Genomic DNA, 16,966 nt, shown 5'->3' with positions numbered 1-16,966 from the left:
CCGCCGAAGAGGAACCGTGTGGTATCTGCTTTCTGCCAGTGAAGTGCAGTGAAAGGAGTGGGCGTAACCCCGGACTGGCGAAGGGAGAGACGACTCTTATCTTATCACAATACCGACATCTGAAGACAATTTGCCTATCCTCACTCATTAAATTTAGTACTTAAGACATGCAACTTCATCAGTATAATATATTCTATCAATTTCTAATGTAATATGTTGAACTCAAATTCTGTTCTTGATTTGACCTGCTCGAAACGCTATGCATGTTAATGGTTTTGCAAGAATAAAATACCCAAACGTCAATTTATATACGTTCTCAACCCAATGTACGTTTAATGTTATTTATTATATAAATAAAATAAGTAAATTTATTTTTGTCGACCATTTGAATGAATAATACATAAGGGATAGCAGTTCCTGTTCAAAATGCGGGGACTCGTTTTCTTTCAAAACCAAAAAATAAGTATTAATTTAACATGATTTATAAAAATATATAATAAAGTTCTAGACAAGGATGTATTTTATAAAATATATAATTTTAAAAAAGCTATATAACAATTTATTTTCCTTTTTATATTGAAAAATATTTACATAAAATATTATAGCTTTGTCCATATAGAAATTATTTTTAAACACTATTTCACGGGCACTTGAAACGATCTGTTGGTCTGGTCTAACAACCAAGCTGTTAGATGTAGCTTATTTTTAAAAGGAATTAAAACTTCCTCAACATAAGTTATTACGAGCCAAAGCACATAAAATTTCTAGTTTTGTGTGTTAAGAATACTTTTAATCTTAATACGTACTCTTCTAGTTCTGATTTTACAAGGTAAAACACAGGTTAGTTTGTTCCAGCACTTACTCAGATGGCATAAACTTTCGAGCTCTTTATTGAATTGTATACACTATATTATTTATTCTTAATATAATTTTCAATTAAACTTTGTCTTATATCATTGTAAACCCTTAATGTTAATATCGTGTTCTTCCTTTATAAGCTTCGTAATGTTGCTTCTCATTCCTATAAAAAATATGTATGGTCAGAAACTAACATAATGAACGTTATATACTCTTCTTCTTCTTTTGGTACAGTACTTGAGCTTGTAGTAGTATTTATTGTGCATTTGTTCACTATCCATTATTATGCACCTTTAATTTTACAAACTTGAGAACACAGATCAGACAGGAATATAACTATGGTGATATAATTAATTCATAGTTTACCTGAGAACTACTAACACTAGTGGCCTCGATGAGGACAGGAAGCCGACGGTTTGTCGGGCAGTGGTGAGGGAGTCATGTGTGTGACCAACTCCCGACGAGACTGGGTTTGCTGGTCGAGGTATGGTGGTGGAGGAAGTGGTAGTCGTCATCTTTTGGAATTTCGAGACAGTCAGGTGAGACCGCAGAGTGTGCGCCATTGCAGAGCAGGCAGCGTCGGTGGGAGAATGTACAGTCCGTGTAGTGGTGTTCTTGGGCGCAGAGGCTGCATCTCTGCGCTCGCTCAGTGCATTTCCTGGTGAAGTGGGAGTACTGGCAGCACTTGAAGCACTACCGGAGCTCCGTGAAGCGTTTCTTGGTCACTTAGGTGAGTGGAATGGAGATTCCTGCGCACTTAAGTATGTAGTCCGTGGCGTGGGTCCCTGCGATGGCTGCGGTGAAGATCACCTTCAGTGTTGGTCTGCGGTTGACTTCGGCGTTGGAGATGGTCTTCACCACTACCGCTGTCAGCATCGGGTTCTGGGCCTTGATGCTGGCGAGAATGTCTTCGTCGTCGCGGTCGGTAATCCATGTGCTGATATGGATCGAATCCAGAGAAACAACAGCCGCTTCCTTCCATGAACCTGTGCCTCTTCCCGTGTGTGGTCCTGTTGCATCCTTCCGGTGAGATTTTCCTGCTGAGTTTGTATAGAACTTTGAAACCCAGGTTCCGTATTTCGTCGATCACTACACTTCTTCGGTCGTTCATCACTGTCAGTATCACTTAACTCTGCGAACATTTAATTTTCTCCTGGTCATTGCTACCGGAAAAATCCTGGAATCGTCTTGTCCATCATATATCAAAGTCATGATTGACCCGTTTGTCGTCCGAGGTATAAATAGTTCGTCAGTTAAAAATTGGTCATGGGACAGTTTATACGTACAATATAAACCCACATGATCCGGAATGACATAAGAAATTTGCGCCAAGATTGTGACTTTGTTGAATTGTCTGAATGTTCATTCCAAACTGTGTACCTATAAAGTCATTAAATTATTTGTGTGTACGTGTGGTAACATAGTAAATGTGTTAAAAAAGAAATGCATATGTTTATCACTCAATATTCCGTAATATGTTATGATGTGTGACTAAAATAAATAAATATATATATATATATATATATATATTTATTTTAGTCACACATATTTATTTATTTATTTTAGTCACACATCATAACATATTACGGAACATTGAGTGATAAACATATGCATTTCTTTTTTAACACATTTACTATGTTACCACACGTACACACAAATAATTTAATGACTATGTAGGTACACAATTTGGAATGAATATATATATATATATATATATATATATATATATATATATATATATATATATATATATATATATATATATATCAATTTGGAATATATATATATAATATTGTTGTACTAAACGGGGTTGAGAATAGCTTGAGCTACCTCATCTCTTTGTGTATTTATACCTCAATAAACTTCATTTCAGTTCAACCCACTTGTTCAAGTCTTCTTGTGTCATGAATTCTATTCCACCAAAGGAGATGATCATAATGTTGAAGCTCACGCGGACAGCTACACTGTGTAGTCAGATGTGTTTTAGGTGAGAATGGTTGGCTGGTAGAACTGTCTATTAGAGCCGCTTATGCATTAGTCTGTCCTTAAGTAATTTATAGTTTTCTATGATAAAGTTTGTTTCCAGAGAACGTGCCGTTGTACATGCAGGACTTTGATCTTGCAGTATTTACCGACTTGCGTCTACAGAAACGAGCTATTAGCTCTTGGACCCCGCCTTTCTAACCAATCTATTTTCCTCTATTATTTTTACTACATATTTCTCGCTAATACACGCACATCCCCAGGAACCAGCCCGTAGCAGCTGTCTAACTCTCAGGTACAGCATTTACTGCTAGGTAAACAGGGGTATCAGGGTAATTTAATTTTGCCACGAGGGCCGAGTTTATTGGGCAGCGCCACTCATCCTGTGAGTTGACACACCGCCATAGCAGCATGTACAGCGCTCCCCTATAGGAAGAAAACCCGCTGGGTTGTTCAACCTATCACTTGTACCCAGACACAGCTGGGACTTGCTTAACTTGCTTGTCATGGGTTCGTATCCTGGCCGGGGAGGATTTACTGGGCGCAAATCCTTAACTGTAGCCTCTGTTTAACTCAACAGTAAAATGGGTACTAGGTTGTAAAAACGATGATTCGTGGGGGTTCGTATTCCAGGGACCTGCCCGAAATGTACGCGTACTAGTGGCTGTACAAGAATGTAACAACTCTTGTATATATCTCAAAAAAAAAAAAAAACTGTCTCAAGTGAATAGCTTCTCAAAACAAGAAGATTAACATTCGTCAGCCCTAAAAATCTTACGTTATCTTGCGGGTGCAAAATGGGGAAATCTTTTAAGAACAGTATCTAAATTTGACAAATAGTATTTTACTAACTCAAACAAATGTAATCTATGGAAAACGCTTAAATTTTCTTTAATGTACCTATTAATCTTGTCAAATTTCTTAAATAATGTAATTTTATATATTTTCTTCATATGTATTTTTTTATAATTTCTTAATAAAATGTATTTTTTTATAATTTCTTAATAAAATGTATTTTTTTTTTAAACTTTGCACTAAAGAGGCACCCTTCTTGAGCCCACGAACTTTCTTACAATATATTTTTGATAATTTTTTATATTGTATTACTTTATACTTTCTTACAAAGTACTTGAAAACATCTTCTTAAATTTTACTAGAGATTATATTCTTATAATTATCTGTTAGATTAGCGACCTGCCGAAACGCTACTGAAATTTCTATTTTTAATACTGAAAATATGCCAATTACTTAAAACGGCGATGGGTCACATTTTGCCCTAACCCCCCTGCAGCTTTGTAATTATCAGAAATATCGCAAATCTGACTCATGAGCGTTATTTTTGAGCCGAATTTTGGCTCACTACACACATCTGGAGTTTGAAATTACGACTTCTCATAAAGAAAATATGACAATTAGTGAAAATAGCGATGGGTTACATTTTGCCCAAACCCCCCTCCCCTCCATACAGTTTTCAAAATATCAGACATATCGCAAATCTGACTCATACGCGTTATTTTTTAGCCGAATTCTGGCTCACTGCACATACTTGAAATTTGAAATTACGACTTTGTATACCGAAAATATGCCAATTGGTGAAAACAGCGATGGGTCACATTTTGCCGAAACCCCCCTACAGTTTTGAAAATACCGGAAATATCGTATGTATGACTAATGAGCGTTATTTTTTAGCCGAATTTTCGCTCACTGCACATATTTGGAGTTTGAAATTACGATTTTTTACACCGAAAATATGCCAATTACTGAAAACGGCGATGGGTCACATTTTGCCCAAACCCTCATGCAGTTTTCAAAATATCAGAAATATCGGAAATCTGACTCATGAGCGTTATTTTCGAACCGAATTCCGGCTCATTGCACATATTTGGAGTTTGAAATTACTACTTTTTATACCGAAAATATGCCAATTACTGGGAACGGCGATGGGTCACAACCGTTTTTGTCCCGCCAGGGAACCCCCAATTTCTAGTCTCTGTTGTGAAAGCCGTAGTATTTCAGGAAATTATGGATTGCAGAAGAGCAGTAACTAAGGCCGGAAAGCGCGAATATAAAGTTTATATGTTTAGAACCGAGAGCTATACTTGCGGGAAATTCATAAAATATCCACTAGACAGTGTGACATTGTAATTACCAGAATTAGGCTGGGATATCGATATCTATGGCAGGTGGCTGTAGGTACTGAATCCCCCAATGGTGAACATTTCACATTTCAGTGGTAAACTATGTGAACAGGAACTGGCACAGTCTCCAACACTATATCTGTGACTGACCTGTAATCAATGACTTCAGACCAAATGATATGAGGTACTTTGAGCTCTGTAACTATTTCATGCACTCGCAAATTTTGGAAGATATTCTTGTGCTGTACCTAGATTTCGCTAATGCAAGCTAATAGATCAGTCTCGCATTTCATGTTCTCTCCTGATTTCATGTATAATTAACCATCCTGTGAGATGGGGATATTAGATGAACTTATAGCTAGTTTTTTATCTACACTCTGTAATCTTTCATATAGAATACGGTAGAAGCACATTGCGGTGTATACCTAAGCTTGTTAATAAAAAAAATGCTAGGTGAATAGAGGCATTACGTGATAGGAAACGTACCCAACCGTTTCTGTTCCGCCCGAGAACGCCAATGATGAGTCATGAACGCAGCCCTAATTGACCTTAATAATCCTCCAGAGGTTGTAGACCTTACGCTCTATACCAAGGGTTTTTTTTCTGATAAAATCTCTCACTTCACTTCTCATTTCCACACCTCTTCATCTCAACTCCATGCTCAGTTCAGCTTCAAATAAAACATCAATGGAATCTTGCAATTATAATGCGAAATATATACCAGAAAACATTTCAAACGGAATTTAAATGTATAGTAATAAATTGCGGAAAATATTTATTGTATTTTAATAAGACATTGGGGGTAGCAGAGCCAGAACTCCCCCAAAGCGCTACCTCTTAGTAACGCTAGTCTAGTAAATTGCATTGATAATTATTATCCAATATCTATGAATTTACTCTACGGAGTATGAATTGTTCACATTATCTTTCTGAATCATTTCATAATAGTACTTTGAGAGTTTGCTAACCGTACTATATAAATCTATTTTCCAATAAATGGCTCATTAAAATTGAGTAACCTGCAACCCCCTTAAGAAAGAAAAAGGGTTGCATGGCGGGTCGTATTCCGGGGAAAATTAAGATTAAGGACCTGCCCGAAACTCTATGCGTGCTGGTGGCTGTACAAGAATGTAAGAACTCTTGTATATATAAATATTTCATCATTACTAACAAAGTACCAGATTTTGTTCTACGTATTTCCAATTCTTAATTAAACAGGCCTATGTACATTTGATAAAAATCTCTACGTGGAATTCGTTAAACATTTCCCAGTTAAGCTAATGTTTAGTTATTAAACGTTTTTTAAGCTAGCTTAAGGACGTATCAGTCAAGTATTTTGGGCATTGAAGCTTAGAAGCAATCTCAAATCTTGCTCATATATATTCGAAACAAATATACAACGCTCTTGAGTAACATTAAAGAGAACACCTTCACTCTACTATGAAGGTTCAAGTACAAACGCGCATATGATCATACGTTTGTGGTTTGCTATATATACTATACTAGAAAGATCTACAGTTTCCTATATATACTATACTAGAAAGATCTACATACTCAATATATCAGTGTGTCTAAGAGTGGCAGAGCTCAGGTTGTCTCTCTTCCCATACTGAACTTACTAGGCTAAGTCTAACAAGGAAATCATTTATATCTTGAGAATCTGGCCACAAGCACAACACATCATCTGCGCATCGGTACCATATAATATTCTAAACTATTATTTTCGGAAGTAGGTTATCTCTTGAGGTTATCTTGAGATGATTTCGGGGCTTTAGTGTCCCCGCGGCCCGATCCTCGACCAGGCCTCCACCCCCAGGAAGCAGCCCGTGATAGCTAACACCCAGGTACCTATTTTACTGCTAGGTAACAGGGGCATAGGGTGAAAGAAACTTTTGCCCATTGTTTCTCGAAGCCGCCCGGGATCGAACCCGGGACCACAGGATCACAAGTCCAGCGTGCTGTCCGCTCGGCCGACCGGCTCCCACCGGTCCAGTACAGTATATATATTTTATCGTAAAATAAATCCAAGTACAAATTGCTCAGAACAGGCGATAATGCCTTCCATTTGACATCGCAAATGTTCAAGCATAAATATATATAAAAATGAGTCATATGTTGTTTACACAGTTTATTCAGTTCAATAATGGCGTTAGGAGATCAGGATGGTCCAATAGTCATTTTCCCATAATGCTATTTCATTAAAAAAATCATATGTAAAAGGAAAATAAAAAATAAAAATAAAAAATAAAAGATTAATTAAAATCCATTTTAGTTTTAGTTTTTTAAATTCATGTAATTTTATTAATTTTGTATTTTTTTAATTTTACATATGAATGTGTTAATAAATTAATGTTAAGGTAAAGTGATTATTAGGCCACCCCTATTAAATATGTATGACTATATACAAAGAGGCGACCCACTGAGCACTCAACTACAGAAGATTAAAGTGATTATACAATGCCAACCAGCATATATACATTGTTAGATGGTGAGAAACGTTGTCCTATCAAAACTCACAACCCTAAAGTTGTACCATATTTGTATTAACCAGCTTCCTTATTAGATCTAAAATGTTCTTAATGATATGCGTTATCGTTCTTACTGGCGGAGCCCAAACATTTACAAGCCATTTGGACTATATGCAATTGACTCCACTGATTTAACAATTGGTATAGCTGGATTGTTGACTGTATTTTAATAAGACTATACATAGAGTATATCGTAATGAATTATATATCAGTGAGATTCATTTGTTAAATGATTCCATTGTTCTTAAATGTTTAAAATTTTTATTAAAATTACCAATGACTTCCTCTATGTATTATATGTCATAAGTACTCCTATTACTGATATTTTCTATTTTATTCCCCGAGATATTCCATTTTGTCCAAGATATCAAATGCATTCAAATAATTTATTTTGTTTACAAAATTTTAATGAATCTATCTGGGCAGTCAGAAACAACCTTGTTTAATAAGCCATGGACAATTCCCTTGAACACGTCTATTGGCAAATCAGATTTTCTCTAATTTGCCAAACCATTTGCAACCTCTACATGAAATTCTCCTAAGGAAACTATCTTCGGTATTGGAAGAGAAGCTAACACCATAACCCACCGTAGTGATTATATTATTGGTTAATATTATAAAGAATGGTTACTAATATAATATGCTTTCATTTATAACTTACGGTCAAATCTCCAACTCGCGTCCCTGCAAGCAGTCCTTAAAAGCTTCAAAAGTAATAATCCATAACGTCGCTTCGATCCAACTTCAAAATGCAGTATGTTGAAATTAGGGTGTTTATTACCCCCTCATGAATTTAAAACACTCACTTATTAACAATGTTTCGTTAACACTAGGCATTGAATATCATTAAAAGCGGGTCACGCATTTTCAATAGGGTAGTAGATAACGTAATTTTAAGCAACACGTATTCACTAAGGCACTTCCACTAAGGCATTTAGTATCAAGTATTAGTGTATATAGACTTTGAATATGTTATCACGTGCCAATTTATGCCCTTTCCAACGTAAAATAATAAACGTTCTTTAAAAGTAGCCTGGTCTTTTTTTTACCTTGGTTCAATGCGTTTCCGCGATTAGTGTTTATGGGCCGCGACGGCAGAGGTGCCGTGCGTCCCAGAGTTCCTTTGAAGGGATAAACGCAAAGTCTTAAGGCTATATTAATGTCGCCTGTTGGCGGAAATGTACGCGCCTTGCAGTGAATAAACACACTAGATAGGACTCCTGGTCCATCCTTGACGTCTGGTCACCTGTTCCACTTGGGGGCGGCAGGATCGACGTGATTTTACTCTTGACGTGACGTGATTTTTACCCTTTGGGACTCTATACTGCCGTCATATATTCCTATTCAATGGTCCGGCCCTTCTCGGCCAAGCCGGCGCCGGACACTGTCTTCCCGACCGAAACCGGAAATATCTATCAACTTCTTTGTGACTCCAGGCGTCGTAATAATCCAGGTCTTTGAATATGAATGCCTGTACAAACATCCAAAAGGTAAATTTGCGTCAAGTGAGCTGGCGGCGCCTCAAGGTAGAGCAGGTGTCCAGTCGTCCAGTCGTCGCCAGGGATGAACCAGCAGTCTTCTTCTTCTTGATAGTAGGTGCAGTTTGCATGAAGGGTTTGTCCTCCCGATGACTGCACCAGTACAGATGTTGGTAGAGGCGTTTATGTTGAAGATGATAAGAGTTTCAAAAGTGCTTGTTGCGTTGTGCTGTAGACAGAGGAGCGGCGACTAAAACAGAGGTGGATGTTAGAGGGAGACTTGCCGCACCGTAGGGCGGTGTGTTGTGTTTATGGCGTCAGCTGATCCTTGGTGTTGCGACGAAACATTTGTTTTCTGTGTTTAGCTGTTGGTGGCGCCAGGTATAAATGTGGCGCGGGTCAGATGTGACCCAATTTGTTGGTCGATTGGAGATATTTAGCCAGTGCTTTGACTATTTGGTATTTTTCTTGTAACGAGTGGTCACCGCCTCCTAATATATGCTCGATGGTAAAGGGTATTTTAAGTGAGATAAGTTCTTGTTTGAAATTTACTCTGGCACTATAGTGTCGGAAGCAATGTAGGAGATAGTGTTCGATTGTTTCAGGCACCTGACAGTGGATGCAGAGTTCGTTGATGTCTGTTCTGTACTTAGAGCTTTGTGCTGCTAGTTTGGTGTGTCCCAGCCTTAATCTGGTCATCGCTATATCAATTTCTCTGCTTTTATATCTGACATGTTTCCAAGTTTCCCATTTCTTTTTAATGGACCCATAGTACAAAGGTGAGCATGACGTTTTCCATTTCGTCGCAAAATCTTGGGTGATGGTATTTTTGAAGGCTCCTTTACGTGCAACATGGGGAATTGGATGACGGGTAATGTGAGGTGTGTTGTGCATTGCTTTGGCTAGTTGATCTACTAGTTCATTATGGAGAATACCACAATGCGCTGGGACCCATTGGATAGAGGTATCATAACCGTTCAATCGATGTTCATGAAGAAGTTGAAGACATGGGTAAACAAACTCCTTGCACGTTTTTGAAGAGTACGTAATTGCTTGAATCGCACTCTTGGAGTCACTGCAGATTGTAAATGTCCCGACTGGTAATGTTGTGATTATTTGGAGAGCTTGATATAAGGCATATAATTCAGCTGTGAAAACAGATAGTTGGTTTGGTAACCGCCATCCCTGCTTGAGATGGTATTCCGGTATCCATACAGCGCTAGTGACCGAGGGTACGTTGTTCTTGATGATGCGAGAACCAGCAGTCTCCGCGATTACTGACGTGGCGTTGTTGATTTCTGTTTACATGGCGCGAGCATTTCATTGAAAGCACTAATAATACTAAGTGTGTTTTGGGTAACAATATGTGAATTACTGTACATTAAGATAATATAAGCATCATAAAATTGTGGCGTGTAATATAACGCGCTTAATTGATGAAATTGTTATGTTCTTTGTTTTGAAATGCATGTAAGCCTAGTGTGACGTCACGCGTGTTTAGAATTATAGCCGAATCTACAATTATTTAAACTTAGACTACCGCAGACAGCAGCTTGGTATATATATATATATATATATATATATATATATATATATATATATATATATATATATATATATATATATATATATATATATATATATATATATATATGTTTAGCTACTGGTTTATATAAGCATAAGCCGCGGATGTAACTGATTCATTTTTATATATGACTGACCTTTACGTATTACATAAACGACTTTACGATGAATATTGTGTACAGTATAAAGCTGAACAATATAACGCTGAAACAATATGGGGTTGAACAATTTACGATTAAATGATAGGACGTTGAACAATATAATGTTGAATAATACGAGATTGAACAATATAAATTTGAATATTAACAATATAAGGTTGAACAATGTATTTGAACAAATAAGGTTGAACACTGTGAAGTTGAACATGTTCCAATAATATTTTAACGAGGGTTAATGTTTTGTCCATTTGAATAAGTTATGGGTTCTAGCGCTCGGCAGTGGAGCTAAATTTAAGAGAATTCAATTCAATAGAACGCTAAGTCAAATTTACTCATTTGTAACATATATCTTAAGTGTTCTTTCCTCTCAAGACCACATTAAATAGCAAGGTATTCCACAGACGCTGAAGGTAACAATTCGTGTACAAGCCTAGTCAAAGGGATTTCAGTTTTCACGAGAGAAATTTGACCTATTAGCGCTGGTAAAAATTTCAGGAAAAATAGAGGTGGGGGATTGGTGGGGGGGGGGGGGGATTGGGTATATTACCTGTGGCAACAATCCACCGGCTTCTTGTCCCCGTCCAGGACACTAGAGATACTAGCCCTCGGGTAAATTTTGGAATAAACTATTTAAATCATTAAAAACACACAAGTAAAATGAAACATTTCCTGGCAAAAGTGAAAACTGTTACATATATAACACTAAGAGAATAAATCAAATCTGTACAGTACATGTATATAGGTTAATAAAAGCCTCTCGATGCTTAAACAGTTATAATCATCGTTTGAAATATAACTTGTTGGCATTAAATAATGTTTACTGGTTACACACTTCCACAATAAAATGCGTATCATTAGTATCAATTTGGAATAATAAATACAAACGAAATAGCTAATAAACAAATGAATTATTATGTTTCAGCGGTATAGCAGCTGACTATTAACACAACAGCCATCACAGGTGATTTGTTCAAGTCTTTTCTAGACTAGATATGACTGAGGGAACTTTTTAGTCAATGTTCCGCTACCAGAGAATACCTCCCGCTGTGAGGTATTCTCAGTCATTTATGGTATTATGGTAGTATATGAGTGTGGTATTCTCAGTCATTTATGGTATTATGGTAGTATATGAGTGTAGTATTCTCAGTGGTATAGTCATTTCTAGTCTAGAAAAGACTCTGAGGGAATTTTTTTAGTCAACGTTCAGCTGCGGGAGAATATCTCCCGCTGTGTCGTACGCTGAATATTTCAGTTTATTATCGATCGCCGGAGCTTCTATCTTTGTGTGAAGAAGTTAATGTTTGCAGAAGAGTAACTGTTGAGCAATTCTGGTGAATGTCGGTATTAATGGATCTTGTCAAAAATTGATTATACTATGGAAAGTTGTAATAAACCGAAAACGTGTTCATGTCTATATTAGGGGGATTAAATTTAAATAATCTTGTAGAGGGCCCTGGGGGGGGGGGGGTGCGAGTGCTTTTCCAAACCTGACGAAGGAGCCAGGACGAGCTGAGCACCTGTGCAAGGCTATAGAGGGCAACGTGGAGCGACTAGAGGGCGGAGAGAGCCTGAAGCTCGACGGAGAAGTCCCACTGCTGTGAGAGGAGGTTGTTGCGGCAGGGCTGGACAAGGGCGCCATAGTCGCTGGCGGAGTCCAGACACAGACCAGAGGCGCCGTGCTGCAGCCGGCGACCCTGACGAAGCCACCGCTGGGAAGGGGAACACAAAACTATATGGGGGAGAAATGATTTACCTTCAATGTGTAATAAATAATATATTGTCATTCATAGTAGTTGAGTGCAAGACGTTTGTTAATGGTTATTATAATATTTAATTATCAGGTGTGCAGATAAATGGTAAAGCTAATGTCAAATGTCCACTGAGATATGACTGATGCCTTACGTACACTTTGTAATCCTTTTGCGCTACCACTCACAGGATGAGTATGGGGTGCATAATAACCGCTCACCGGATGAGTTTTAGGTCACAATAAACTAGCGGCCGCTGGCGGCAACAATGAATAAGGAACACAGCAATAGGCTTACCGGTCCAAGAAAGGCTGGTCCTATTTTACAACCAATTATTATATTGTTTGCCCTTAACATTGTATTTTTTAAAAGCTACTTGACTGTCACCTTCAGTAATACTACTACTTACAGTCAATTTCCTGATCGTCTGCTGGCTACAGGCTACCTAGTGTCTGCCTGTATCCTTTTCTAAACATAAATGTCGTCAAATAGAAAACGTTGTTAAGAGTACTTTCTTACATATAATCAATAAATAAATCATATTTTATAAGATAATACAAAAAAAATTTGGGGTGTAGAAAGAAAATACTCGCGATCAGGGAGAATCCACGCGGTCTTCTTTGAATACCATTTATTCTCTTCTCCGAGGCTACGAGTCCATACAATTGCACCAGAGGTGGAACCTAATTACCTCTTGTTGAATTAGTGAGGCCACATTGCCTGAGAAAAGAGAACAAGAGGCACTCGAGGGGACCTTGAGGGCATGTTATGGTCTCCAATGTACACAATATAAATTACTATGGAAAGTAGTGGCTCAAAAATATCCATGTTTTCTATGCATCGGTAGATTAGGCTTGGTGGGTTGCTTGGGTTCGTACACGTCTGGTTGGGTCAGAACTTTGCATTGTGAATGCTGTGGGTCACCTGCTTGGGTCCTGCTAGACACTGTGGCTCACCTGCTTGGGTCCTGCTAGACACTGTGGCTCACCTGCCTGGGTCCTGCTAGACACTATGGCTCACCTGCTTGGGTCCTACTAGACACTGTGGCTCACCTGCTTGGGTCCTGCTAGACACTGTGGCTCACCTGCTTGGGTCCTGCGAGACACTGCTGGACGTGGACCCTGGCGTCACTAGGAGCCAGGACTGACAGGCAGAGGCCTCCCTGAGCCACAGCCCCGTCCTGCGACAAGGACCACTCCTGCGTCGCCCGCTCCGCCACGCACGTCGTCACCTCCACCAGCAGCTCCGTGTCCGGTGCTCTCTGTTGCTTCTGAAAAGTTTATAGTGTTTATCCCGTTCTCTCATCTAATACGTGGCATTATATATATATATATATATATATATATATATATATATATATATATATATATATATATATATATATATATATATATATATATATATATATATATATGTCGTACCTAGTAGCCAGAACGCGCTTCTCAGCCTAATATGCAAGGCCCGATTTGCCTAATAAGCCAAGTTTTCATGAATTAATTGTTTTTCGACTACCTAACCTACCTAACCTAACTTTTTCGGCTACCTAACCTAACCTATAAAGATAGGTTAGGTTAGGTTAGGTTAGGTAGGGTTGGTTAGGTTCAGTCATATATCTACGTTAATTTTAACTCCAGTAAAAAAAATTGACCTCATACATAATGAAATGGGTAGCTTTATCATTTCATAAGGAAAAAATAGAGAAAATATATTAGTTCAGGAAAACTTGGCTTATTAGGCAAATCGGGCCTTGCATAGTAGGCCGATTACGACGTTCTGGCTACTAGGTACGACATACATATATATATATATATATATATATATATATATATATATATATATATATATATATATATATATATATATATATTGAATATGACCGCATATTCTGTATTTATTATTTTCTGGTTTAGGGCTTCTATCCCTCTAACTATTTTCTTAGCATCAGGGCTTAATTGAAATAGGAGTTCTCCAAAACTCATTTTCGTACTTTTAAGGTGAAGAAAAGAAGTGATTTACTATAGAGTGTATTACACTTATTTGTATAATTTGCACGACGTTTCGAACCTCCATGGTTCATTCTCAAGTGAACAGATCTTACAATACTAGTTGATTTTATACCCGCATTAGGTCAGGTGATAATACAATGAAGGTGAAAACATGGGGGGATACATAAGGGATAAACATAGGGGCTGCAGAAGGCTTATTGGCCCATACGAGGCATCTCCTATCTAAACACAAAGATTAATCCAGTGTAATTGGCCTGTTATGTTGGACATTGTCTTCTGTGTTGGCATCGATATGTTCTTGTCTTGTCCTTACTCTCATGGTGGGTAGAGTAAATAGTTCCGTGATTTGGGTGTTCATGGTAGGTCGCTCTATTCTTATGTGAATTGCCTCAATTCACATAATATATATATATATATATATATATATATATATATATATATATATATATATATATATATATATATATATATTGACGTTTTCTAAGCAACGGCCTATATAGGTTAAGTGGGTCCACAGGATGAGTATGGGGTGCACAATAAACTACCGCTCCCAGGATGAGTACACAAGTTGCTGACTTGCATTGACCATGTACTGTAACATGAATTATAATACAGTAATTAGACTACTGCTTTTGTAACTTAAATCACAGATATGGGGCAAATGAAGCCATTCTGATCTAGTTCTCGACAACCATAAATTGCTTAGCTTGACGATCATTGGTGCAGAGTTTCTGAACGTATTAAGCGGCTTTCCGCCACCTCCCACAGCATGAGTGTGATCGTAATTAATTAATTAGTGAAGTAATTAAGTTAACTACACCGTCGTGATGATGTGGAGCCCGCGATGTGCTCCCCGTGCGGGTGTGGGCCGCCACAGGAGCCGCCACCTACCTTGTCGAGCGACGGGGACTCGGGCCCCTGGAGGCACGTGTTTCGCTGGCGAAGTTGGCCGTAAGCGAGCTCGTGTCTGGAGGGCGTGGCCAGCTCCGGGTAGATGGTCTTGAGGTACCAGCCGAACCCCCGACACCCCAGCCTCGACCGCAGCTCCTTCCTCTCGCTGATGCTGCACAATACAAGGGTTACACTAAGGGTTACAAGGGTTAGACTAAGATGGCTGTGCACTCACACACCTACAATAATGGACAACGTTTAAGAGCATGAAAGGTTTTGAGAATCCTTCTTAGAAGATCACCATGGGGGGAGGGGGGGGGGATTAAGACAACCTCAACCCCGATTAACTCGACTGCCACAACATTTTTTTCTGGCCATTCATCTTGGTTCTGTTCAGCTGAGGACAATTCCAAATTGAGTGAGACCTTGACCTTGACCTTAACTATACATACTACAGTCCCCCTCGTATATGAACAGTACCTACTCCCCACCACACCCGTGTAGACCGAGACTACCTCACCAGCACACGGCTCCCAGCGGTCGCAGGCTCGCCCCGCACTTTAAGTTCATTTGCTTTCAACCTCTTACAGTCTATATATTGGGGGTCTTACACAGCCAGCTTCACCGCTGTTGTAAGCATGGGTTGTTAAACGCAGCATCCTTCCTGCACTTCCTAACAACTACTTCTAAGTTGCCCCCTTTGCAGGGCATGTCATTTCTCGCTCCTGGTACTATCATACACACAAACAAGATGCCCCACTAGGTACCTAACGCAGAAATCTGTTGCTGGGACAGCTCGCTACCCATAGTCCTTCCCATTTTCCTTTTCCAGCCGCCACACTGTTTACCACAGCCAGCTGTCTCATAGCGCCTAGGACAACTGGCTCCCCACACACACATCTACGGGCTCACCATAGCCCGTGTTACTTGGAACTTTTTGTTCCAGGTAGCGAATCTTTAACAACAACAACAACATGGCTTCCCACCGCCAATTGGGAAGCTAGACCTTCACTTCACGTCTGGGACATCATTCTTGCATCTATGGTTTATGTTGCTTTTCATTGAAAGACCAAGCATACTCATGTCACTACACGTCTCCACAAGTGAGCACCATAATTGAGAAAAGGAGAGCACTGCAGAGGCGTGAGCTCCGTCTAGTGAGCCCCACACAGGTCATCACACAGTCACACAGTACACACAAGACACACACACTGCTAAAGTCAGGAAAACAAGATATAAAAGAAAAATTAAGCAGGAAAGAGAAATGTCAGTGTTGTGAAGTCAACTCTGCAGAAGATTGGAGCACGCAACATATTACATGCAGCAGCACACTTCTGAAAAAGACAACAATGAAGTTACTGTGATGATAATGAGACGACTGTGGTGGTAAGGAAGCCACTGTGGTGGTAAGGAAGCCACTGTGGTGGTAAGGAAGCCACTGTGGTGGTAGGAAGCCACTGTGGTGGTAAGGAAGCCACTGTGGTGGTAAGGAAGCCACTGTGGTGGTAGGAAGCCACTGTGGTGGTAAGGAAGCCACTGTGGTGGTAGGAAGCCACTGTGGTGGTAGGAAGCCACTGTGGTGGTAAGGAAGCCA

General features: G+C 39.0%; 1 protein-coding gene and 1 long non-coding RNA gene across 2 annotated transcripts in view; both read right to left on the bottom strand.

Annotated features, from left to right (window-relative positions):
* Nucleotides 1–10,552, bottom strand: part of LOC138349868 (uncharacterized) — a 214,329-nt gene extending 203,777 nt beyond the window's left edge. Inside the window, exon 1 of the long non-coding RNA XR_011229953.1 lies at nucleotides 8,169–10,552. This is a non-coding gene — a long non-coding RNA (uncharacterized lncRNA). The remainder of the gene's footprint in view (nucleotides 1–8,168) is intronic.
* Nucleotides 10,553–11,486: 934 nt separating this feature from the next.
* The window catches only part of LOC123765030 (polypeptide N-acetylgalactosaminyltransferase 14), a gene marked incomplete in the record, with an annotated part of 70,310 nt that continues 64,830 nt past the window's right edge, over nucleotides 11,487–16,966 (bottom strand). The window contains 3 exon segments of the mRNA XM_069333440.1: nucleotides 11,487–12,436; nucleotides 13,560–13,745; nucleotides 15,373–15,544. Coding sequence (XP_069189541.1) covers nucleotides 12,278–12,436; nucleotides 13,560–13,745; nucleotides 15,373–15,544 — 517 coding nt within the window.

The sequence above is a fragment of the Procambarus clarkii genome, chromosome 29 (genome assembly GCF_040958095.1).
Source record: "Procambarus clarkii isolate CNS0578487 chromosome 29, FALCON_Pclarkii_2.0, whole genome shotgun sequence".
Classification (NCBI taxonomy): domain Eukaryota; kingdom Metazoa; phylum Arthropoda; class Malacostraca; order Decapoda; family Cambaridae; genus Procambarus; species Procambarus clarkii.
Note: the sequence above shows the minus strand (reverse complement) of the source record. Positions and strands in the feature narration are given on the sequence as shown.